Source organism: Mus musculus, chromosome 11 (genome assembly GCF_000001635.26).
Source record: "Mus musculus strain C57BL/6J chromosome 11, GRCm38.p6 C57BL/6J".
In the NCBI taxonomy this organism is placed as follows: Eukaryota; Metazoa; Chordata; class Mammalia; order Rodentia; family Muridae; genus Mus; species Mus musculus.
Genome location: NC_000077.6, coordinates 104,759,621 through 104,786,620, shown reverse-complemented (window position 1 = coordinate 104,786,620; position 27,000 = coordinate 104,759,621). Strand labels below are relative to the sequence as shown.

Genomic DNA, 27,000 nt, shown 5'->3' with positions numbered 1-27,000 from the left:
AATGAATAAATAAATAACCCTTTTCTCCATAATGATTTTTGGTTTGTCAAATTTGTACAGTTATGTCTATCCAAAGCAATGAGCAATAGCTAGACTGTAAGCCCCTATGACATGAAGGGAAGGGGATATAATTTCAGCTTAATACTAGACTTATCCATCCCACTGTTGTTTTCAGTACTGTAGACATTGGAAATGAGAGCGCATCCAAAATCCCAGAAAGCTGAAACAACACAAACACCAACAATCTAAAATAAAATCCTTAACACACTGTACAGTACTGTCAAAATTTTAGCAGGCTAAGTTTAGTTACAAGGAAAAACAGAAAGAAAAAAAAAAAAAAAAAAGAGGCCCAGACACAAAAATTACGAGTTAAAATAGCAAAATCTAAACAAAGAAATTCTCTTTTTTGTTTGTTTGTTTGTTTGTTTGTTTGGTTGGTTGGTTGTTTTTGTTGTTGTTGTTGTTTGTTTGTTTTTTGTTTGTTTGTTTTTCAAGACAGGGTTTCTCTGTGTAGCCCTGGCTGTCCTGGAACTCACTTTGTAGACCAGGCTGGCCTCTAACTCAGAAATCTGCCTGCCTCTGCCTCTCGAATGCTGTGATTAAAGGCATGCACCACCACGCCCAGCTAGAAATTCTCTTAATATCAACAACAAAACTTTCCTCTTGGTTATTAGTGAAGAACTGATAGTTAGTGTTAGGAACTAATGATTTATTATATGCTACTATGTCTCATAAGTGGAGTTTGATGGCAACCAAGTAAATTAATTCTAGGTGATGGTTCGTTCTTTTTAACTAACGCCCTTAGTGAAACAGCATAGGTATCAAGACTCTGGCGTCTAGACTAGAAAGAAACTAACATTTCCCTGGTACTGCGGGCTTCTTCAGTTGTGCTAAAGATTAAGTGTGTGGCCCAAAGGCATGAGAAATTGAGCTTACAGCCATCTGGAAAGGGGCCTACACCATGTCATTTTCTATCTCTATTCAACTAAAAAAAAGAAAAACAAAAACTTACTTTCAGGGATAGATGAAAGCTGCACCTTGATCAATTGGTTCAGAAACTCGTCTAAGTTCAGTTTCCCGTTCTCTGGAAGGGAAAATGTCAGGGAACAGGGGGAAGGTCAGTGATAAGATAATGTATATAAGATAATAAGATAATGTATACAAGAGAGTAGTTGCTCTATTGGAAAGCACTTTGTAGGCTTGGCTTTGAAATGCGGAGATATAACAAGTCAGGCAGACTCACAGTACCATTCTGACACACACATGCACACATGCCCATGCAAACACCCACCCCACCCCACACACACACACACACACACAGGCACACTAGTGCTGTGTATCCTTCTTTGCAAGGTGTTGCTAAGAATAGAATTGGACCTTGCATAACAGTGTCCAGAATCTCATCAGGTGGAAGGTCAAAGAAAGCTCATAACGTATGAAGCAAATGCACCTCCACAGACACAAATAGTCCAAGACGACTCGTGCTGCTGAGGTAAAGGTGATCAGAAACATCAAATCCTCACCTCTGTGGGCCATGTTCCTCAGTGCTGCCTCAATTATATCTTGGGGTAATGCAACCCCCATACTGTTCAAAATGAAGGGTAGATCATCATAGTTTGTCTCATTTTTCCTAATGGAGGCCAGAGTTTTCATGGGAGTTTGTATTTCTATGTGGAAATAAAATACACAATGTAGGAAAATTGAAAAACACTTGAAACATCCTGCATAATAACAAACACCTCTATCGCTTATTGCACTCAGAGCTTGCTAAGCTATAAGAAGAGCTTTGCATGTAACATCAGCTAATTTAAACCACCACCACCCAAATATCAAATAGGACACTATAAAATTTTCCTTGACTTATGAAGAAAGGAAAACAGTGTGGGAAAGACTATTCTTCACCCAAATACAGTTATTAATTATGAAGTCAAGCTTAAAGACCAAAGTAATTAATTTTATAGTCAAAAATGTAGCCACTATGAAACAAAGTCATTGTAGATATTTAAATTGAGAGTTAATAATTTATAAACGTGTATATCACACACACATATACACAGTATGCTGGTATATGAATCATGAAAGAAGAAAGGGACCATAAGAGGGGTTTAAAGAAAGGAGTTGGGAGAAAGGAAAGGGTGATAGAATTCTTGTGTCATGAACACAGAAAAGAAGATATTGGAGAAGAAGAGGGTGTTAGCAAAAAGGAGGTACAGGAAACTGGAGAGGAAGATGAAGGAGGAGCAATAAGAACCAAGCATTTGTGAAAATTCCATTAACGAACTGTATTCTTTTATATCCCAATTTTTAAAACATTAAATAAAAATTTAAATTATATGGTAACCTTAAAATATCTGTTTACATTCCTCCAGATATTCTGAAGTTATCCAAAAGTCAAAAGTTAGAAAATTGGTAGCCAGCAAGATGGCCCAGGGGGTAAACACACTTGCTACCAAGCCTGACATCAAGATGGCCCAGGGGGTAAACACACTTGCTACCAAGCCTGATGACCTAAATTCAACCCCCAGGAACCTCAGGGTGGAAGGAGAGAACTGACTCCCACAAGTTGTCCTCTGACCTTCAAACATGCAAGGTATTCATACATACACACAAATAAGTAATCAAATAAAATGTAATTTAAAACTTTTTAAATTGGAAAAACTAGTCATAGTGTGACTATTCTCAAGTATTTATTTTCTTTAAAGTGAATTACTTGTATGTACCAATATACAAAAATATCACACAAATAATAGTAAGATGACATTAATATATCAATAAAATGTAATATTTACTTTTTGAATTGTATGCATAAATTATTTTCAGATACAAAAAAAAAACACCTTAGAGTCTGTAACCATTTTATAAACACTAACTCTGTAAAAAGTTTATCAACAATTTATTTATAAAATCTTATTGGCCCCATTCTAAAGGATCAAGGATAAAATATTTTTGTCTATTAAAATATCAAAAAAGGCAGTGTTAGTATATGCCTTTAATCCCAGCACTTGGGAGGCAGAGGCAGGTGGATCTCTGAGTTTGAGGCCAGCTTTGTCTACAGAGTGCGTTTCAGGAAAGCCAAGGCTACCCAGAGAAATCCTGTCTCAAACAAAACAAAACAAAACAAAACAAAACATATTTTGCCTATGTGAACTTGGAACACATTCCAAATACTGGATCTGAAGAACAATTTACTTTTGTAGCTATCCAAATTGAACCTTGAATGTAGTTCTGTTTCAAGTTTGCAGTGACTACAGGGATAATTAAGGTACTTCAACACTTCTCAAAAAACAGGCTTCTCCAAGCAGACCCAGAGAATCCAAAGTAGTTTTAGTTTTATAACCTGGTTTCAATTCATTTAAAATTTGATAATTTAAAAGTTCTAAAGATATCTCTTAAAAATGGAGATAGGCAGTTACCAAAATAAATTGCAGCCAGATTACATCCAGTGTCCCATGACTGCAATGGTGGATGAAGAGGAAAAAGCCTTGGGGAGCTCTGTAACTTTGAGTATTTTCCTATATGTTCCTATAGATTTCAACAGTAAATTTAATGAGGGAGCAATAGCTTTAGTTCCGCGGGATTTCAATAAAATGGCTGAAAGCCAACCGATAATGGCGTCCATTTTGTATCCCAACTTGGACAGAAAATGAATTCTTCAGATAGATTTGGGGCATTCCCTGTTATTTTCTTTGGTTTGTTTTGGTTTGGGGTTTTGGGTTTTGGTGGTGGTGGTGGTGGTGGTGGTGGTGGCGGTGGTTGATTTGGTTTTGGTAGAAGCAAATGTCGGGGACTTATTTTTTTTGTTGTTGTTTGTTTTTTTACTTAATCACTTGTTTTTGGTTTTTTGTTTGTTTTAGAGACAAAAAGATATTCCAGAAACCATAAATCAAGAAAAGCTCATGACGGGGTCCCTGTCGACTCTTTAGGCAGAACACATTTGCTGTGGAAATGTGGGCTGCTCTGTAAAACTAGAAAACTGCCCAGTGCAAGTCATGAAAATAAACATATTCTTCTCAAGCTGACTTTTAAAAAGAATTCCCACTTACTTGAACTTTTATTGAAATGTGGTGTCCCTTTCAGCTTCGTCAGCCATTCTTTTAAATCCACATTTCCCTCCTCTGAAAATGAAGGAGAACCAACAGGCAGCTTTAGGTTAAACGCTACGCACGCTTGCTTACCTTCCTAAACCAAAGCTGTCCCCTTGTGGTTCTAAGTCTGGTTCTGGGATACACAACTCAGAATGACTGAAAGGCACAATGGCTAGAATGACTCTTATATCTTTCTGTGGTGATGCCAATGAATCGTTTACACCCTATACCAGCTCCAGCCGTTGTTTGGAATTGCTTCTTGCCCTGATGCTCTATTTTCTGGTCTCTCGGCCTTCCAGGTGATACAAAATCCTTATACTCTTATGGGGATTGTTCACCCACCAGAAAGTTAGTACTGAAAATGGAACTCAGGCATTGTAGATAAAGCACATGTGTATATACACATAAATAATACATATACATAAAATATATATACATATATATACACACACATATATATATACATATATTCATACATACATACATATCAGACAAAGGACATGTAGTGTCTCATGGTTTTTCTCAGTCATATACTTGGAACCTAGGGAGAAAACAGTACCACAAGGCCCTCCCAGTAGGGTAAGCTTTTGAATGGCAGGAGTTGAAAATCACCAACCTAGCTCTTTGAGAATTCTGGGGAAGGAAATCAAATTGGATTTATTTGAGAACAACACCCATGGGGTTGGTGGGTTGGTCCAACTTCACAGCTTCTAACCAGTGGAAACCTGTTATTTAAGTCTCAAAAGGTAAAGAGATGGGAAGAGAAGGGACAGTTATAGTTCCCTGGAAGGCTCAGTATAAGGATAACACAGAGGAAAAACAGTCCATCCAGACAAAGGGGAAATTCTGCTGCTGCTGAACTCACTGAGCAATTCACTGAGATTGATCCAGATCACCCGGCTCCATTGAGTCTATGACTGAGACGAAATACAGTTAGTTTTATGTGGAATTTTAATAAATGACTCTGGCCAGGTGGTGGTGGCATATGCCTTTAATCTTAGCACTTGAGAGGCAAGGGCAAGCAGATCTCTGTGAGTTCAAGCCATCTTTGTCTACAGAGCTAACTCCAAGATAGCCAAAGAAACCGTGTCTTGAGAAACTAAAATAAACATAAATACATATACATACATACATACATACATACATACATACATACAAGACTCTGAAAAGGAAATGCATACCATCAATAGAAACCGTTTCATCCAAATCCTGTAACTCTTTATCTGGAACACCAAACCCCAGGCCCTTGGAAACGTGTATCAGATCATCAGTTCTGATTTTTTCACTGGTGATCTTGTCAAGAGCCTTTGCAAGTTCATTAACCTCTGAAAAAATCCAGTTTAGATATAATTAAATTCTAATAACAAATCTTAATGTCATTTAAAAGTTAATATAGACAGCTTCATTTTTTTTCAATTAAAGACATGATAGACTAGTTTCACTTGCATTCAGTATTCACTTGCTCTAAATGTGTTAAGTACTGACCTTCACTTAATACACATGAAACTGGATCTCAAATGTAAGACAAACTCAGAAGAAATTAAACATTGGCTAATAACTGGAAACTAATGCTAATGTAAAGGGGAATTTTCTCCCACATCCCTATCTCCTTTCTATTTAAAAACAAATACTTTAATAGGTGATTAATATAGTAATAATTGGTACAAATAATAATATGCATTAATAAACTCAAAGCTTATTAGTGTCAGATAAGGGAAACATGTAAAAACACCCATGTGAAATATACAGAGCATATGCTATGCCCTATATAGTTAGTTGTTTATGTATGTGTTTTACTATAAGTAGCTTGTACAAGATCAGTCAAGAAAATATGAATTATCTTTAACAGAGGTGCTAAAGATATGCTTAAGAAAACAGTCTCCTTGGTGAGTGGTTAGAAAAGTATATTGCTCAAAAAAGTAATGCATAAGAATGAAGCTAGAAGTCTATTTCTAGGTATATTCAAAAATCAACTCAGAATGAATGAATGAAAAATATACATTAAAGCTTGAAACTAAGTAGTGAATAATAAATAAACTACAATAAAACAGGAAATGCCTCAGAACATTGAAATGGGCAAAATAATTTTAGATAAGACTCCAAAAGCACAAGTTGAGAAAAACACCCAGCATTGACCTCTGGTTCTACACATGCACCCCTCACATGAATACACACACACACACACACACACACACACACACACACACACACACATGCACGCACGCACGCACGCGCACTTGCAAATATTCATACAACACACATAGAAATGTTCATACAATAGACACAAGAGTTCATAAATAGGACTTGACATATAGATGTACTTGCCTAGCTGTATAAGCTCTGGGGTCAATCCCCAATATTAGGAAGGAAGGAAGGAAGGAAGGAAGGAAGGAAGGAAGGAAGGAAGGAAGGAAGGAAGGAAGAAAGAAAGGAAGGAAGAGATTAATAAGTAATGTTAAATGCCAGACTTATGTAAACATAAGAAGTTCACCTTCATCTGAGCCCTTAAACTACCATGTTCCATTTATTCAATATCATAAAATATTAGCTATATATGTATGTAAATATACCATAAGTTTCCACAATTATGGCTCTTTTCCTAAATTCTGAATGTGCAATACTTCTCAATTATCCTTACCTCTAAAATCCTTTAAACGCTTATTGCTCTTCAATGCTAAAAGAACAGCCCTCTGGGAAACTTCTCCGTTTTCTATAGAGAAAAGCAGTACAGGGATTCAACAATAGTCAAGAAACACAGTGGTATCCACAACATGCTACATCAGCTTGCTTATTGCCCCCTTAAAGCATGTTACAGCTTTCTGCATCATGGACTTTTGTCCTGAATAAGATCTACTGTGTATCTATATCCAAACCAGTTCATATGTTTTCTTTCCTCCAAACCCTTCCCTTTAGTCTGAATTCTCTGCTAACTCTATCTCTTCCCTTCCTGTAACAGCCTAGTTTCTGGAGAGAAAGTTTCATTCATATATTCATTTGCAGCTCTAACTACTGGTCGCTAGCTTTTATCGACTATCACAAAATCTGTTCTTACTAAGTTTGCCAGTTAACTTATTGGAGAGGGAGGTGTTGATTCCCTAATTGGTTCTTGAGTGTGCCAATAAAGGAGGCAGAAGCCAATTGCTGGATGAAGGGGAAAAGCTGGGACTTCCAGGTCCCAGGGCAAAGAGAAGAGATGCAGAGAAAGAGAATTTGGCCCAGGCTTTGGAACAAGGAGGAAGCTACAGTCATGTAGGTCTCGGGGCACCTAGAGTTTGTAGCCTCCACCACAAGCAGGGACCAAGGAGGATGAAGGGAGCTAGCTGATGAGATTAAGGCAGGAAATTCTTTGCCCAGCCATTGAGTTATCTGGCTAGTTTTAAAATAATGAAACTGTCTAGTGTTTTCCATCCACAGGGCTAAGGTGGGCTGGAAGAGAAAGAGGGCAGCTGGGACAGTTGTTCAGGGCTTGGCAAAGCTAGCTGTGAGGGGCTGGGGGAATGGTCCCAGCTCCCAGGAACAATGGCCAGCTGGCCATTGGCAGAGCTGATTAAGACCAGCTGCAGCTGACCTCGGAGCCTTGCCAGTACTGTGGGCAGAGCACCAGAGAAGACCGAGGCAGGTTTTTTAAAATATTGTACACAACTTATCACCATGCTAAAAAGTATTTTCTAATTTTATCTAATTTAATATGTTCTTGCTTTAAACTGACTTGGCTTTACTTGTAATATAGCTTCCTTTTGATTTCTTTGCCATCTTTCCGGTTAATTCTTAAGGCTCTTATAAACAGCCTTTTGGACCCAGATATAGCTGTCTCTTGTGAGACTATGCCGGGGCCTAGCAAACACAGAAGTGGATGCTCACAGTCAGCTATTGGATGGGTCACATGGCCCCCAATGGAGGAGCTAGAGAAAGTACCCAAGGAGCTAAAGGGAACTGCAACCCTATAGGTGGAACAACAATATGAACTAACCAGTACCCGGGAACTCTTGTCTTTAGCTGCATATGTATCAAAAGATGGCCTAGTCGGCCATCACTGCAAAGAGAGGCCCATTGGACTTGCAAACTTTATATGCCCCAGTACAGGGGAACGCCAGGGCCAAAAAGGGGGAGTAGGTGGGTAGGGGATTGGGGGGGTGGGTATGGGGGACCTTTGGGATAGCATTGAAAATGTAAATGAGGAAAATACCTAATAAAAAATAAATAAATAAATAAAATTTTTTAAAAAAGAAAAGAAAATATGATGACTTATAAAATACATTGGTTTAATCTAATATACTGAGCAAGTCACAGATTATCCTAGCCTACCTTACAAGGCTCGGAACATTGATGGTAGCCTGCAGACAGGCACAGACACCAGTCTGAAGTGGAATAAGCACACCACCATAGATACGTTTGACTGGCATATTATGGACAATGGGATATGAAAAATGAGTTGTTAACCCAGTACAGAGAAGACAGCTGTTTCCCCTTATAAATAAATAAAATAAACAGCCTTTCTCGCTGCTGCTTCACTGAGAGTACAGCCTACTTCTCTGTCCCCAGCCTTACGCTCACCTCACCCATCATCTTTACCTAGTTATCCAGTAACCATGCATTATGTGTGGTTGACTTCTAAGATTCTGTTTCTAGTCTGGGCTCATGGCTATTGCACAGTTTCCACTCTTTGACCACAAATATCTCCTGAGATAAATGTTTCATCTTTGTGCCAAAACCTGACGGCCTCCTGTATCTCATACATGGGAAGATATCAGATATTCTGGACTGTATCTCACACATGGAAAGATATCAGATATTCTGGACTGTATCTCACACATGGAAAGATATCAGATATTCTGGACTACCTGAAGTCCCCTAAAACTCTTAACTTCTACATTTTGCACACACTGCATAGTCTTTCCTAACTCCTTTGAGCCTCCTTTCTGAATTTTGTTTAATTCCCACTCATATTTCAAATTCAACTCCAAAATCATCTCTACTAACAAGTCCCTTCTGATTACACCATCAAACCCTGTGTAGATTTGGTTCCTATTGTATATGTTTCCTCATATAGCAAACTTCATGTTATATAGCTGAAAAGTCCTTGAATTCCTGATGGTTCCACCCCTACCCACTGAGTGCTGGGATTCCAGGGACATTCCGCCACATGTGATTTATGCAGTACTGGATCAAGCTCCGGGCTTCTGCATGCAGAGCAAGCTATCTCTCCATTGAGTTCCATTTCTAGTTACTGCCTTTCTGTTTTTCATATCTTACCTCACTAAATGTTTTGTAGTGTAAATATTTTTATTTATTCGCATATGTTACACAGTACATAACCCCTGGTGATCAGATCTATCACACTATGCAAACATGAAGTGGTTCTAGTCACATAGGTGACAATGTATCCCTGATGTTAGGCCATGTAGCCTCTCAGTTGATATGACTACTGAAGCAATATCCACAGCTCATTTAATCATCCTATGTATTGGTTATATTTTGCCATGCCTTTTATTTTTACTTTATTGTGTCTTAATTTTTTTTAATTTTATTTACTATTGCTATATATTCATCACACAAACTAGCATGTAGTTTCATGCCATGCATTTATTAATGTACAATGCACTTAGCTCACATTTGCTCTGCTCCCACTGCCCTTCTGGCTCTCCTCACACCCCAGCCCCCTTCACTATCCCAGACAGTTACTTTCTACCTTACCATTTGTCTGGAAGCTTTGAATATTCTCACTCAACCTCACATCATAAGTATCTCAGGCAGAGCAGAAACCCCTCTCTCACTCTCTTCCTAAGTCTCCAGTCACCCTGACGTTCTCAGATTACTTCCCCTTCCTTGATATTCAGCAGATGTTCACAAGAAAAAGATGCCTTAACCCCATGGAATCAACGCATGAGACCTTAAAGGGCAGTTCTTTTTTTAATGCTTACTAAACATATTTAAGATGTTCTATCAGCCAGAGGAGTACTGTGCATTTGTTATCCCAGGGTTCAAGAGGCTGAAGCAACAGGATCAAGAGTTTGAGATAGCCTGGTATACACAATTCCAATTCTCCATAAAGAAAGACTGTCTCAAAAGCTCAAACAAACAAGTGTATTCTACTAAGCTTGATGATTGGTATCAGTAGAGCTAAGCTGTTAGGGCAAACTGGATGACAGTGGTTATACTTACCGTCAACATTGAGCGCTTCCTCTACCTGCTGCAGTTCTTCTGGGCTTAAGTGAATATTGAGGTCTTTAAGAGCATCTTTTAAGTTGGCGACTTGAATTTTGTCAGAGGTCATCAACTTGACAGAATTAAGGGCATTTTCTATATCTGAAAGCAAATGGAAATTCTCGAAGTCACTTTGTGTTCTTTCTTTGAAAATGTTTTCATCATGTTCTATGTGATGAACAGTAGTAATTCAGGTCGCTTGCCAAATAAAATATCACAGCACTGTCTCCGTGGTTCCAAAACCAATCAAATTGTCATAAGTTCCTTTATCCTGTGTATTTCCCTGAGATAACCAGTTGTTTTATCTCAGTATAAAATGGAAATAAAGTCTTAAGAAAGAGGACTACTTACCTCAAGAGTTGGAGACCAGCCTGGAAAAAGAGTAAGACTAAGTTTCAAAATGAACAAATTAATAATAAGAATTGGGCATGCTAATAGAAAATGAAAGAATCCCAATGTTCTTTTTTTTAAATAAAAAAAGAACTCAAAATGGAGCATATGTTATAAATGTAAAGCTATAAAACATTGAGAAAACACTCAGCATCTAGGCATGAAGGTCACATGGCCATAAGAAGCTGTGGCAAGAACATCAGGTGTCTGAAGCCACCTGGGCTCTTGAGCAAGAAGACAGTGAAGAGGGGTAGAGGAAAGAGGAAGGACGGGGTGTGAGGAGGGGAAGAAAAGACATGGGAAAACCTTTAAGAACTTGGCAAGGCAAAGATTTCTTGCATATGTTACCAAAAGTACAATCCATTTTTAAAAAGAGATCAACTAGATTTATTAAAAGATTAATGAACTTCTAAAGATGCTTCTTTTACATTCCCCTCCCTTCTCTCCTCTCAGCCCTGCCTTTCCCTCCTCCCCTCTGTCCCTGCTCCCATCCACTCCTCCTCCCTTTCTCTTTAAAAAGGGGCAGGTCTTCCATGAATATCAACCAAACATGGCATACCAGGTTGCAATAAGTCTAGGCATCTCCCATAGTATTGAGGCTGGAAGAGGCAACCCAATAAGAGGAAAATGGTACCAAAAGCAGACAAAAGAGAGACAGTCTCTGCTCCCACTGTTAGGATTCCCAAAAGAGGACCAAGCTACACAACTGTAACATACATGCAGAGGGCCTAGGTCAGTCCCATGCAGACTCTCTGGTTGTCAGTTCAGCCTCTGTTAGCCAGAAACTAGAAGCAACCTAGATGTCTCTCAACCAACGAATGGAAAAAAGGAAACATGGTGGATGTGCAAAATGGAATATTACTTAGCTGTTAAAAATATGAAATTTGCAGGCAAACAGATGGAGCTAGAAAAAAAAATCATCCTGAGTGAGGTAACCCAGACCCAGAAAGACAAACATGGCATGCACTCATTTATAAATGAATCACGGCTGTAAAGTAAGATACAACACTGCAATACACAGAACCAGAGAAGCTAAGTAACAATGGGTGCTCAGGGGGAGATGCATGAATCTAAAGACACTTAAGAAAATAGAAACAAACAAAAGACTTGGAGAAAATATTTGCTAAGCATATATCTGATAACGCACTTAAATTCACAATATACAAAGAAATAACAAAGATAACCCAACCTAAAAGTGAGCAAAAACATGAACTGAAGAACATAAGAAAATGAAAAGATATTGCACATCATTAGTCACCAGGAATAGGCAAAGAGAAGCCACAGTGATACATTATTCACACGTGTAAGAATGATTAAATTACTTCATCACCGTTAGCAAAACCATATAGGCACTGCTGATGCAAATGGATATAAAACACTGTAGCTACTTTATAAAACGGTTCAACAGTTTCTTATAAACTTGAACAGACCTCATAATGGATGACTCAGTTACCCATCTCCCGGTAACTAGCCAAAAGTAAAAGCATGCTTATACAACGCCCCATATGTGTATGGTTGCAGCAGTTTTTAGGTGAAAGCCCCAACTGAAGACATCATAATACATGCTATCAAGTAAACAGATAAAAAGCATTACCACTATAAAATGCAATTGTTCTCAGTAATAAAGAATGAGTCACTGAAACATGGCAGGCATTGATAGACCTCAAAAACACTGTGCTATATAAAGGGGACCATCAAAAAGGATTTAAATATAAACACACATCTTTAGTGACCCAAAAACCAGTAGTTGCCTAGGGGTAATCGGTAGAAAGAAGGTAGAGAAGGCATGTGATATTATCAAGGGACTGGGTGAAAATCTGGGGGCAGGGTGTGCTTTTCATCTTGGTTATGATGAGAGAGTGACAAGGATATGCACCGGCCAACACTTCACCAAATCATCCAATTTAAATATAAACACATAATTTTGTAGACAGGCTATATATTTCATAATGCTACTTCAAAAGTATTATCTTAAGACAAGGACAAATATTCTAAGTCAGATGTCAGCTGACCCACCTTCCAGTACAGGATCTGGGTTACGTGTGGCTAAATTCTCCAAAATTTGTTTGAGACTTACTTCCTCGTTTTCTGAAAAATAAGAAGGTTGTAATTATGAAATAGCAAAGTGCTGGTGCTGCTAGCCACTAAAAGACAAAGTGAATGACAGAGGAGAGAAATAAGCAAATATTCTAACTCTGAAATTCAACAGGATTAAAACTACCTGAGAGAGCTCTACCCGGAATCTCTTCCTTCCAAAAAGAATTTGCAACTATATTTATTTACTTGGCTTAAAAATAAAATATGTTTTATATATGAGTATAAATATGTATATATGTAAAATAGACATGATCTGGAATAAACAGAGTCTGTCTCTGATAACTATCTCCAGGAGAAACTAGTATGAATTTTAATGTATTTTCAATAAACATACCTTTTGTTCTGTCTTCTAGCCTTATCTATGCATTTATTTTTTGTTATATTTCAAAGGGCAGTTTGTCTCTTAACTGGAAGGATGACTTTAATCAGAGAGACAGAAGAGGGTTCTGGGGAATGGCTCAGCACATCAAGTCTTGCGTTTCAGGAATGAGGACCCTAAACCCCAAGCAAACACCAGTGGGTGTGGCTTGTAAGATGAGTTTGTGGGAAGTGGAACAGCAGATGCCCTGAGAAAAGCAACTAGCTAGACTAGCAAATTGGCAGTTCTGGGTCCAAGTGAGAGGTCCTGCCTCAGTGTATAAGGTGGAGAATGACTGAAGACACACACATGTGAGCATGTATGCACACAAGCACATACACACAGGCATACACACACAAATACACACACACAAATACACACACATACACAGAGACACACACAGACACAAATATGCACACACACAGAGACACAAATATGCACACAGACACACACAGAAACACACAAATACAGAGAGAGAGAGGGTAAGTGTAGGCAAGAATATAGTGGAAAAGTAACTCATATATGAAGGATGGGAGTCTAATATAGCATTATAGAATAAATTATGGAGATTCATCCAAAAATTAAAACAGTAGTAAAAATAGTACTACTGTTTCCAGAAACTCTAATTCTGTGTGTATACTAAAGAAGGCTGAATCAGGGTATCAGGCCACAGCTGCATGCTTATGTTCATTGCATTATTATTCAAATAGCCAGAATATTAAAGAAATGTTAGGTGTGTGCTAAATGAATGAAAGAGATGGACAACCACACAGACACGTACCACGGAATAGGAATATCATTTGGCTTTTAAAAGGGAAGCTTCTCCTTTGAAGCTCGCAGGTGAACTTGACGGACAGTGGATAAGGTAAAGAGAACCAGGCGGAGAAAACAAAGCACAAGAAAAACAGCTGGAAACAGAGTAGACTGTTGGGGGAAGGGGTTGTGGGAGTGCAGGAGTGAGGCCTGGGGACAAGTATGTGTTAACAGGAAAGAAAGTTTCAGTCACACGTGGGCTGGAGTTCGGAAGATCCACAGCACAGCAAATGACTACAGTTAATAATAACACATTTTACTTGAAAATTGCTGAAATGGATTTTAAACGTATAAATGTATAGGGATGTGAGATAAGAAATGGGTTATCTTGGTTTAATTATTTTACAAGACAGACCTATATCAAGATACTCCATTGTACAGCACAAGTACACACAGTCGATCATTTCCACTTAAGAAATAAGCACGTTCATCGATGAAAAATATATTTATTCATATATGCAACAAGAATCCGAGCATATAGAAAGAACTAAGACATCAGTATGCTCAACACAGATTGGTCCTTCAAGGAAAAGAAGAGAGGAATCAACTGAAACTATGTTAGAACATGATCTAAGAAAATATTATATTTTAGCTAATCTTTTTTTTAAAAAAAAGCTAAAAGTAATGGGGTTAGGAGACTATCCAGTGTTTAAAACAATTACTGAAGGGTGTAGAGAAAAGATGGAATCCTTACGCATTTGCCGTAGAAGGGTGAGGAACCTGCTGAGACGCACAGGACCTTCATAATGCCCCTGAGCATAACAGCCCTCTGCATCTCCAATCTCAGAAGAAGGAAGGAGCAGCAGAGGATCCCAGAGCAAGCTGGCTAGCAAGGCCCTATCAGAGGATCCCAGAGCAAGTTGGCTAGCAAGGCAAGCCCTATCAGCGAGCTCTGGGGTCAGCTGAGTGAGTCAGCCTCGAAAATTAAGGTGAAGAGAGCTCCAGGGAGATTCCTGACATCAACCATGGGCCTCCACATGCACACACAACACACGCACGTGCACACACATGCGTGCATACATACAGATGAAATAAGATCATGCATCTGAATCATAAAGGCAGTGCTGAGAGGTAACTCAGTGGACAAAGCGTTTGCCTCACAAGCGAGGATCTCAGTTTGACTCCTCAGGAAAGCCAGGTGTGGTGGCACCCACGTGCGGCCTTAGCACCGAGGAGGTAGAGAGAGAAGGCTCCCTGGAGCTTGCTGGTCATGGGCCTAGCCTGCACAGCAAGCCCCAAGATTATGTCTCACAAAAACATTGTAGATGGCTCCTGAGAAATGACGATGAAAACTGATGTCTCAGGGGCCTCCTCACACATTCACTGGCAGATATATCCAAACGCATGTGGACCTGCACGCACGCACGCACACGCATACACACAGGTGCACACTGTAGACATCATCATCATCACTATCACCACCACCATCACCGTCATCAGTCAGCATCAGCATCAACAGCATCAGCATCAGCATCATTTTAGGGTGGGTTCTACAGCACGGGAAACATAATGTTAAAAAAGACACTGAATAGTTAGGAGGAAGAAACCGTACAATTAAGAAAGGAGAATTCACCGTCAACAGAGGCTTGTCTCAGGAGCTCCTGCATTGTGCTCTGGCTTATTGGCATCCCAGTACTCATGAGGTTGGAGACGAGCTCATCCACAGGCATCTTATTACCTCTGATATTATCAAAGGTCTGGACCCCTTTCAATAAACCTGAAAGTACGGGAATGAAAGAGAACGGTGGTTGACATTGAGACTAATTCCTTTTTAATCCTTGGAACCCACGGCCTACAGAAATTAAATAGGTGTATCTTTAAAAGAACTCTGGCCCAACGAGCAGCTGAGAGAGTCAGATGCAGATATTTACACCCAACCAATGGACGGAAGCCAGAGACCCCTGTGGTTGAATTGGGAAAAAACTGGAAGAAGCTGAGGAGGAGGGCAGCCCCATGGGAAGACTAGCAGTCTCAACTGACTTGGACCCCCAAGATCTCTCAGACACTAAACCACCAACCAGGCAGCATACGCCATCTGATATGAGCCCCCCCCCCCACACACACACATATACAGCAGAGAACTGCCGGATCTGAACTCAGTGGGAGAAGATGCATCTAATCTTCAAGAGACTTGGGGCCCCAGGGAATGGGGAGGTCTGGTGGAGTTGGGGATGGGGACATCCTCTTGGAGACAGGGGATGGGGGGAGGTATGGGATGGGAAGCAGTGGGTGGGGGGGGGCAGATGGGAAGGAGGATGAAGTCTTGACTGTAAAAAAAAATTAAAGAATTTTTTTAAAAACTTAAAGAAAAAAAAAGAATTCTGAGTCAAAAAGCTTTTGAAACACATCAGTGGGTTTTGTCTTTAAAGTCAATTAGACAATTAACAAAACCAAACTGCAGCCAGGTAAAAGTTCCTTTGGGGTATAATTTCTGAGGAAGCTCAGGCTTTGTTCATTCACTGCTAGCTCTCAAAGGCGTTTCTGCTGCACGCTCCAGGATAACACAAACAGTAAGGTTTGCCAACAACTGGGCACAAGTTCAGGATGGTCGAGAGGCGAGTACAGAAGGCAAGCCATTGAGGACAGGAAAAGTAATGTGGTCTAAAAAGGGAGAGTCCTTCTCGGAGTCCAGGAGCCTTCCTTCTTCGAGAGCATGCTGGCTGGCTTTCCTGCCCCAGACTATGCGCTCTTTTACAACATGTTTCTGAAGTGAGAGAATAACCACATGGAGATTTACAGAAACGAGAGGGGTGTGTGCTGCTGGAGCAATGGGGTTATCCCTACAATATAGCGTGCGTATACTGTAAAGTAATTTGCCTTTAGGAGTCATTACAGGTATGACATTCTAAATAATTATTCGAATAATTAGCTAAGGCATGGGAAGTCTGGATACAACATTTAAAATGAGGCAAAGGAAACTTTAGGAAAATACTCAAAGAAAAAAACAAATGGCGTTTGAAAGAAGTTTAAAATACAATGCGGTGATTCCAGAAACTTACTTTCATTTTTATTATACTCACTTTTGAACCGTGTCATTGCAGATACGCCAGTTAAATAATTAATTGTGTTTCTTAAGATCGCCTCTTTTTCTGCAAAGTTAAAGAGAGAGAGAGAGAGAGAGAGAGAGTAGGGTTTAAATGGATCAAACTTACTACCACAAGGGCTAAAGAGATGGTTCCGCAGCTCAAAGCATCTGCTGCCTTCAAGAGGTGCTGGGGTTCACTTCCCAGCACCCACAAGGCAGCTTATGACCATCTGTAACTCCAGTGCCAGGGACTCTGACATCTCTTCCGGCCCCTGCAGGTATCAGCCACGCATGTGATACACCTACATGCATGAAGGCAAATCTTCACACACATAAAATAAAACTAAATCTTTTTTTTAAGACAGTAGTGAGGCAACAATTATGTTAATATAGTAACATATTTCTGTGATCACAACACATTGGTTTGACTGGGGGGATACAAGGGCACCTCCCACACTCACACAACACACAGACACAACACACAGGGATCAAAGTTTCATAACGTAGCACTTACCACTCCCGCCTGTGATACACTCCGAAGCCCTCTGCTACCGTTCTAAGTATTCCCATTTGCTTTTTAATGATATTCAGGACCTAGTACATTCACTACACAACTCATTACGTGACCCATGTGTTAAAACAGTCACAAGTTGTATAGGATAAATGTGTGTGTGTGTGTGTGTGTGTGTGTGTGCGCAGCAATGATTATTAAAGTATATATAAGTAAGACTAAAGGACAGCATGCAGGGTCACGTTCAGCAAAGAGATCATTTTTTAAATATCTGTTGATGAAAAGGACAATTTCATTTTTTTTTCTTACCAGCAAATACTTCCTGTTCAATGTGGGGAAAAAATATCAAACAGAACAACAACAAAAAAAAAAAAAAAAAAAAACTATGCACAAAATCAAATGGATAAGAAGGCAATGTTTGTAACTTGGTAATATAGTGAATATGTTAAGATGACTAGATCCTAGAATTGATCAGAAAGAAGGACACATCGGCTGAATGAGGTCATGAGACTTTCAGTTGGGAGATGTCCCACCCATAAGGACACCCCACCCGTAAGGACACAGCATCCTCATCTCCAAAAACAAAAAGATGCTGAGAGAAATAAAAGGGTTCCGAGGGATTGGAGGTTTGAGGTCTCCTCTCCCTTCCATGCCTCCCTAGCATGGGAGTTCCAACCATGAACTCATGAGGTCAGTCCTCAGATTAGATTCAATTTCATTAAATTAAACCAACGTAAATGAAATGCTGGGACCGAAGCAGTTAGACACCTGGATTAATCCTCTGAAGGTACTAAAAAGAAGAGAGTTTTTCTACATCTTAAACCATCAATTTGCATCCCAGTACTGAATGTCTAGCCCGCTCCTACCTGGCTCCCCCTGCTGGCTCTAACGCAGAAGCACAGCAGCGGCATTTCACCCAGAGTATTTGAAAGACTAAACACTTTAGTGGAAAACTTTAAACTTTCAAATTCTCACTGTCTAGATTCCTCCAAATCTGGGAAATGTCCCTTCTTCAACTTATGAAAACTTCCTAACATTTCAACACCCAGGAAAAAAATATCAAGAACTGAGATACGTTCCTTCTTTGAAAGTGGTGAGTTTGACTTCTCTATTAGCATACAATTAAGGTTTCTCTTTGGGTTTGGTGCAGTTTCTGGAACGTTTTCCTATGTATTTCTTATTCTGCATAAAAGTCTTTGAACTTCAATAATTAACAGCTGAAGGTCTCTCTGTGGATTGAAAAGTTATCAGCCACACCCTTTTGAATATTTTCAATACAGCCACCTGTATGCATGAATGTTAGACACCTGTTTCCTATGCCTTTAACCCTTTCCTATATTCCAAATCTTTACTGGATTCTCCCCATATAAACCCTCAGACCATTTTACAGTTCATGCTTACTTTGGCTTTGTTTAATGTACTGATATCACTAGCAGATGGTTAATTTTAGTATCTTTAGTTTCTAAAGATTTTGTTTATTTTTTAACAAATGTCTTCATTTTAAAATATTTCTGCTTCTTTTGCACTTCATCAACTTTATCTTTTATTCATTTAATAGTAGAATAAGCAAAATTAAAACAACAAAACTAAATTAAATACATGAGAAAATATAGAACAAAGGTATGTTGACATCAGACAAAACAAGGTTAAGACCTTATCAATATCCACTACAAAGAAATCAATTCACAGTGTGTGGTGCAGGGTGACAGCCACCTCACATGTCAACAGACTATGAAATGTCAGTTTAAGAGACTTGAACAAATACACAAAAAAATAATAAGGGGAAATCAGTTTCAACCCCCAAACAGTCAGGGAAAAAAAGATTTCTCAGCAGCCAGGGAATGTCAGCACAGATGCCGTGGTCATAGGCACCCTCTGCTGTCAGAAGACATCAGAGCACACATGTTTGCCCCTAGAAAGAGACAAAAATCTACCCATCTTTCCCAGTTTTCCACTTGCATTCTCCCAAGTTCTCTGATGCATGTATTTTAAATATAAGTCTATTGGTGGTGTGTATATATCTTCTGTGTAGTTTTCTTTCCATTTTGCATTATTACAGTGTTTTTTATTCAATGGCTGCACAGTTATCTTTTGAGCAGATAATTTGCATGATTGTTGAATACCCAGGTTTTCTCACCTTTTCATTGTTTTCACAGAAATCTTGATTCCCCAATTTCTTTATTCTTTTTACAAACGTTACTCTCAGATAAAATTTCCGAATTAATTGAGTTTTACAGGTCATTGTTTGTATTCAAATGTCTTACATGATAGGATAAAGATGATCTCAGCAAAGAGCCACACTTGTGTCTTTATCCTCTAAGAGTGTTTAATACCAATTGAAATTCAAGCACTTTAAAGTTAGTTAAATCATACATTAGAATATATAAGCAAGGGGCTGGAGAGATGGCTCAGTGGTTAAGAACACTGACTGCTCTTCCAGACGTCCTGAGTTCAATTCCCAGCAACCACATAGTGTCTCACAATCATCTGTAATGGGTTCTGATGCCTTCTTCTGGTGTGTCTGAAGACAGCTACAGTGTACTCATATAAATAAAATAAATCTTTTAAAAACATATATAAGCAAGATAAAAAATATATATGTATGATATATTTTATCATTCAAGATGATAATATATCATTCAAAATATGTTATATATTACATATAAATATATATCTTTCATATGTACATATGAAAGAAAAATATATCCTATGTTCTGGGGACAAAGCACAACTGGAAAAGTGTTTGCTTAGCTATGCAAAGCCCCAGATGTGATTCACAGGACTGCATGAACTAGGCATGCTGGTACATACTCATGTCAGCCATCAGTAGGTAGAGGCAGGTGGATCAGAAATTCAATCTCATCCCCAATTACACAACAAATTTGAGGCCAGCCTAGAATACAGGAATCCTCGTCTCAAAACAGCAAATCAAAACAAAACAGAGCAGATATCCCTAAGGTCCCATACTGAATAATCGTAACTCATGGGTTCAAATATCTTGTCAAAGCTTCTCAGTGGAGCAAGTATTAAAGGCAGATTCATTTGGTTACAAAGGAACTAAAGAATGGAGGGACGATGTTTCTGAGTACACCCCTCTCTGCCCCTGCCCTTAATATAAACTGCAAGCCGTCCACATCAATTATCCTTGCAAAGAAAACAAGACGATTGTAGTGACACCTTCTGGTGATTCTAGAAGTCACACACATCTCGTCCTTCAATAGCTTGTTAACCCTAAGAATTCTATGACTGTGACAACAGTGAAGGGGTTAATATCATATTCTGTATCAAAGGAATCGAAAGCCCGTGGAGCTCTGTGTCTCAGCTAGAATCCAGTGCTGAAGAAACAGGAACACCATATTTATATTTTAACTATTGTATCCCAATAAATGAGAATCAGTTTTTAAGACAATAATAACAAGACTACTTCTCTTAGTCTCATCCAAATAGAGACTATGGAAACATTCTCCACCTAGGCCAATAGGTGGGTGTCAGTTCCATAAAGAGCTCTCTAACACACAGCATCACCACCACTTTAAAAAGAGCCTGTGTGAGCTCTAAAGCAAGACCCAAGAAGTAGCTAAGTACTCACCATTCATTTCGGGGGACTGAGATACGTCAGACTGGCCTTCCTCCTCTAAAGGTCTCGTGAAGTTATTCAAGGCAGACAAAAAGTCTTTAACATCCATTTTGCCATCACCGATGACATCAATGATGCGGTGTATGTCCTCTATTCCTAGTTGATGGCAAAAACATAAAAGCAGGATGAGTGCATCCAGCTAAATCTACATCAGCCTGATTATGTAGGTGCACGTGTGCACAGGTACTTAGCTGTTGACACTGGGTTTTTCTTTTTTTTTTTATGTTCATTTTTTTATTACATATTTTCCTCAATTACATTTCCAATGCTATCCCAAAAGTCCCCCATACCCCCCCTCCCCTACCCACCCATTCCCATTTTTTGACCCTGGCGTTCCCCTGTACTGGGGCATATGAAGTTTGCCTGTCCAATGGGCCTCTCTTTCCAGTGATGGCCGACTAGGCCACCTTTTGATACATATGCAGCTAGAGTCAAGAGCTCCGGGGTACTGGTTAGTTCATAATGTTGCACCTACAGGGTTGCAGATGTCTTTAGCTCCTTGGATACTTTCTCTAGCTCCTCCCTTGGGGGCCCTGTGATCCATCCAATAGTTGATTGACTGTGAGCATCCACTTCTGTGTTTGCTAGGCCCCGGCCTAGTCTCACAAGAGACAGCTATATCATGGTCCTTGCAACAAACACTTGCTAGTGTATGCAATGGTGTCATCTTTTGGAGGCTAATTATGGGATGGATCCCTGGATATGGCAGTCTCTAGATGGTCCATCCTTTTGTCTCAGCTCCAAACTTTGTCTCTGTAACTCCTTCCATGGGTGATTGTTTCCAATTCTAAGAAGGGGCAAAGTGTCCACACTTTGGTCTTCGTTCTTCTTCAGTTTCATGTGGTTTGCAAATTGTACGACACTGGGTTTTTCAATGGGACTTTGGTTAGCCAATTAAGCTACTCCATCTGGCTCCACTTCCTTGCTGCTGGGATTACGAGCATGCTTTATTATTATTCCTGCATGCTACCTGCAGAGCTTTTTATGAGCCCTGCAGATCAAATTCAGGTCCTAATTATTGAGCTATCTCTCCAGCCCCATAACAACCTGATTTGAGTAAAATGTATTCATTTTCCAGAATACCTGTTGTTGTTGTTGTTAAGCAGGAAATGCCATAAAATTTAGAGGTTATGAGGTTCAGATTCAAAAACAAGATAAATTGGGACATTTTGTCAACTCTCAAAGCTAAACAACAAACCAGCAAAGTGATTCCTAATGGTGCCAGAGCCCAGGGACGCAGTTCAGTTGTTAAGAGTGCTTGCCCGGCATGCATAAAGTCATGCATTCTATCTCCAGTTACCACATAAGCTTGCTGGGTACCAGCATGGGGGAGGTGCGGGCAAGGAGCTGGGAAGGGGCTCTGCTGAAATCAACACACACAAGAGCTGCACCTCAGTAGGTGTCTCCTAAGGCAAAAGTGAGGGCCAGAATTTGCATATCCAGCACCCTCCTAAGTACCCAGTAATCCCAGTTCATGAAAGATTCAAGGGATCCCCAGAGCAAAGTGGATAGGTGGACTAGGTCCAATCAGTGAGTCAAATGAGAAACCCTGCCTCAATAACTAAGGTGGAGAGCAATTGCAAAGATAGCCAACATCAGCCTCTGGCCGCTTGAATACAAAGGCCATCCGCACATAAATGCCGGCATGCACGCACACACACACATACACACCTACCAAAAACTAAAGACAAGCCTACAGCCATGAAGCTTCTGTTGGCATTTTTTTTTCCAAATTTATACTTACTTTGGCACTCACTAAACACATCACTGTTGGCCAGCTCTTTGATGATATCCTTCAGCGTTATCACTTCACCTTTAGAACAAAAAAGAAAGAACATTTTGATATTCTGATTAAAAAAAAAAAAAAGACCACTTGATGTTATAAAGCCAGAATTTTAAAACACAAAAATAAAGAGGAAACCTGACAATTATCTTTGAAAATATGATAAGCAGACCATTGGGGAATATTTTAAAGTATGTTCCTTTATATGGGTTCAGTAGGTTATATTTATGAATATATGATATACAAATACATATATGCATACAATAACAATTAATGAAGGATAAGGTCATGGACTGAAGGAAAGCAGGGAGGGATGGATGGGAGGTTTTGGAGCATGGACAGAGAAGAAAGAAATGTTGTAATTAAAACACAGACTCAAAACTAAACAAAAAGTAGCATTTTTTTTTTAAAAAGTAAGCTGGGCAAGCTCTAAAGAGCAAGCACCCTCCACGGCCTCTGCATCAGCTCCTGCCTCCAGGTTCCTGCTGTGTTTTGAGTTCCTGTCCTAGCTGCTTTCAATTATGAACTGTTATATAGAAGTATGAGTAAAATAACCCAGCCCCCTGAAAAAAATGTTCCTTCAATATAAATCTATTAATTTAAAAAGTAAGAAAAATCAGGGTTTTTTTTCTTTTTCTTTTTCTTTCTTTTTTTTTTCTGAAAAAGCAGAAGCTGGAAAGGAAATTGGCTGCAGCTTCTTGGGGATTTCGGGTAAGTGACGCTTCAGAGATACGGCACCTTGTTGATGTAAAGTAAAAAGAATTTTTAGAATCTATTCTCTTTTGCCTTATTGTGGGCCCCTTCCCCTCCTACTGGATTGCCTAGTCCAACTCTGATGGTTGCTATTGCCTGGTCTTATTGTAGATTGTTATGCAGTATTTGATTGACGTCCCTGGGAGGCCTGCTCTTTTCTGATGGGAGGGGTTAGGTCTGGATGGGAGAGAAGCTGGAGGAAGGGGAGGGAGGGGAATCTGCAGTCAGGATGTCATACATGAGAGAAGAATAAAAATGAATGAGGTGAGTACTCACCCGAAGAAGCCATGTTCTCCATCGCTCTCTGTATATCACTGCCTGTTATGTGGATTCCCAGAGCATCTAAACTCTGCTTAATTTCAGAAGTGACATTAACATTATTTAAGTCAAAGTTGGTGTTGTGAAGTATCTCTTTCTCTCCTGGGAAGACATAATGACTTTCAGTTAGAGAACCACAAAATCAGAAGAGAATTTATTCAGCCTGAAAACAACAACAACAATAACAACACTCTACAGTTGCCAACAAACACAACACTGAAACACTGTCTGGCTTCCTCAAAATCAAAAATACGAAGAAAAAAATAAATAAAGATTCTCCCTTACCCAGCGCTGTGCCAGAGACTGTGGCCAGCACACTAAGAAGAGATCAGAGGCAACCATCTGCTAAATAAGAGGAAAAGTTACCATCTATGGTAGACAACTATGCCACTTGAAACACCAAAAACCATAATTTAGTAAGATGATAGGATGTGAGGTAAATATAAACATCGTATTCTTGAGGCTGGAGAGGTAGCTAGGCAGTTAAGAACTCTTCCAGAGAACCCAGGTTCAATTCCCAGCACTCACATCACGCACAGGTCACAACTGTCTATAACTGGGAACCTAACAGCTCCTTTTGGCCTCCCAAGGTACCAGACAAGTACATGGTGCACAGATATACATGCAGATAAGACACCAAAACACACAAAATAACAATAAAATATTTAATAATTCAAAACTGTATTCTTGTAGAAAAAAAGCAAAGAATCAAAATAAAAAATAAAACAATAAACACTGTAATTCCATCTATGTTTTGAAACAAAACCAGACAAAAAAGACTTCTCATATATCCAAACCGCTGAAGCACTTAGGATTTCACTTTTGTATTTGAATATTGAAAGGTTTCATGTTTTTTGGGTGGTTGGTTGGTTGGTTGGTTGGTTAGTTAGTTAGTTGGTTTGGTGGTTGTGGTGGTGGTAGTGGTGGTAGTGGTGGTCAGTTGGTTGGTTTTGGATTTTTGAGGCAGGCTTTCTTTGTCTAACCCTGGCTGGCCTGGAACTCACTCTCTGAAGTCCAGGCTGGGCTGGCCTTGAATGCAGATCCACCTGCTCTGCCTCCCAAGTACTGGCATTAAAAGCATGTACCACCATTGCCCAGCTGTAGCTTATTCTTATCCATGACACATATATAATATTTTTCTAAATTTATTTTCTCCTTTGCCTACTCTGTTTCCCCACTAATATCACTGGAAGAGGTCTAATCTTTCTTCCCATGACAACCTGGAATGATACCAGCATTGGTTCACAAACATAATGAGGTCTATTACTGGATATTGCATATTGTCATCTTGACCTTTCTACCTTTCCATGCAATGGTATCAAACGACTTGATTATAAAGACTGGATAGTATAAAGATGTGAAGACACTAGTACCTGGCAGGGTTAGGCTTCTAGTAGCTCTTACCTTTCAGTGTTTTCATGTTTGTTCTTATATGTTAACATATCTACATCAAGCTTGTCTGGCTCTGAAAGGAAGCTGTTGATACTTTTATTGAGACTGTATTAAATATACAGATTGAGGGAAAGGCAACTAACATTTTATTGATCCCCAAAAGAGAAATAATGGGAAGTGCAGGTATGGCAATGCTAGGATTACAGGTGTGCATCGCCCTACCTACTGAAGCAGGAGGATTATCTAGAGTTTAAAGACAGACTGAGCTACATAATATGGACCAGGCCAGCCTGCACTATGACAAGACCCTATCTCAAAAATAAAGTAATTATGAAATACTTTTCAGCCTCAAAAAAAACCCAGGAATCTTGTCAATTACATGGATGAGCCTAGGGGACATTTTACTTTGTGAAATGTCAGGCCCAGAAGGCCAATTGCTGGGTATCATTTGTAAGGAATTGAAAAACATTATCATAGAAGCAAAGAATATGGCGATGGTCTAGAGGAAGAAAATTATGTTGGTCAAAGGGTAGAAAGTTATAATTAGGCAGGATGAGTAAGTTCTGGAAGTTTATCACAGAGCAAAGCAACAGTAGGCCCTGTACACTGAGGGGTAGAGGAGGGAAAAATCAAAACAGTACAAAGGACCTTTTATGGGTGATATGTTCACATGTTGTTTAAGGTAGCAGTTATACAGAACTAAACTGCTAACAAAGTTGATATATTAGACTTTAATAACATGAATTGGTGAAGCACATAGTATTCAGCAATTGATCACACGCGCGCGCACACACACACACACACACACACACACACACACACAGTCTTAAAAGTTTATCCCACTAGGTTTGTCAAACCTTTTAAAAGTTATTTTCTAACTATTTCTAATTTTCTAATAATTTCAGAAGTCAACTGAATTACCTCAGAGAATAACATAATTGGAAAATTTTCAATAATCAACAGTAAGACGACTGGCAATTTTAAATTTATGTCATACTTAGCAATGTTTGCTTCATAATTCAAATAAAAGTTACATATCTCTACCTTGTGCTGTTTTGTCTCCATGTTGCATCAAAATTGACCATCTAGTTGGTCACAAAGCAAGTGTCAACAGATATAGGAAAATCGAAATCACTTCTTTTATCTTATCAAACCATCATGGATTAAAGATGGACATCAACAATAACAGAAACAACAGAAAGTCACATCCTCGTGGAAACTGAAAAAGTCTCTACTCAATAGTCACTGGGTCAGGGAATAAAGAAAGGAAGAAATTAAAGACCTTCTAGAATTCAATGAAAGTAAAGGTACAACATACCCAAACTTATGGGACACAGTGAAAGGAGTGCTAGAAGGAAAGTGCATAGGACTAAGTGCCTTCGTAAATAAGTTGGAGAATTCTCATACTAGCAATTTAAAACTACACCTGACTGGAGAGCCCACATACACATGGAAACTTAACAATGCCCTACTCAATGATCAATGAAGAAATAAAGAAATTAAAGACTGTTTCATGAAAATGAAGGCACAACATACCCAAATTTATGGGACATAATGAAAGTAGTACTAAGAGGAAAACTCAGCTCTGAGTGCCTCCACAAAGAAACTGAAGAAGGCACACACTAGCAGCTTGA

General features: G+C 39.2%; 2 protein-coding genes across 2 annotated transcripts in view; both read right to left on the bottom strand.

The window, feature by feature from the left end:
* Gm11639 (predicted gene 11639) overlaps positions 1-5,412 on the bottom strand; it is a 227,902-nt gene extending 222,490 nt beyond the window's left edge. Inside the window, exons 1-4 of the mRNA XM_017314877.1 lie at positions 5,267-5,412; positions 4,044-4,115; positions 1,524-1,667; positions 1,013-1,084 (exon numbers count right to left, since the gene is read on the bottom strand). Coding sequence (XP_017170366.1) covers positions 1,013-1,084; positions 1,524-1,653 — 202 coding nt within the window. The 5' untranslated portion in view covers positions 1,654-1,667; positions 4,044-4,115; positions 5,267-5,412. The remainder of the gene's footprint in view (positions 1-1,012; positions 1,085-1,523; positions 1,668-4,043; positions 4,116-5,266) is intronic.
* Positions 5,413-6,709: 1,297 nt separating this feature from the next.
* Efcab13 (EF-hand calcium binding domain 13) overlaps positions 6,710-27,000 on the bottom strand; it is an 89,078-nt gene continuing 68,787 nt past the window's right edge. The window contains exons 24-31 of the mRNA XM_030246468.1: positions 23,933-24,076; positions 22,865-22,933; positions 21,073-21,216; positions 16,968-17,036; positions 15,521-15,664; positions 12,696-12,767; positions 10,248-10,391; positions 6,710-6,795 (exon numbers count right to left, since the gene is read on the bottom strand). Coding sequence (XP_030102328.1) covers positions 6,710-6,795; positions 10,248-10,391; positions 12,696-12,767; positions 15,521-15,664; positions 16,968-17,036; positions 21,073-21,216; positions 22,865-22,933; positions 23,933-24,076 — 872 coding nt within the window. The remainder of the gene's footprint in view (positions 6,796-10,247; positions 10,392-12,695; positions 12,768-15,520; positions 15,665-16,967; positions 17,037-21,072; positions 21,217-22,864; positions 22,934-23,932; positions 24,077-27,000) is intronic.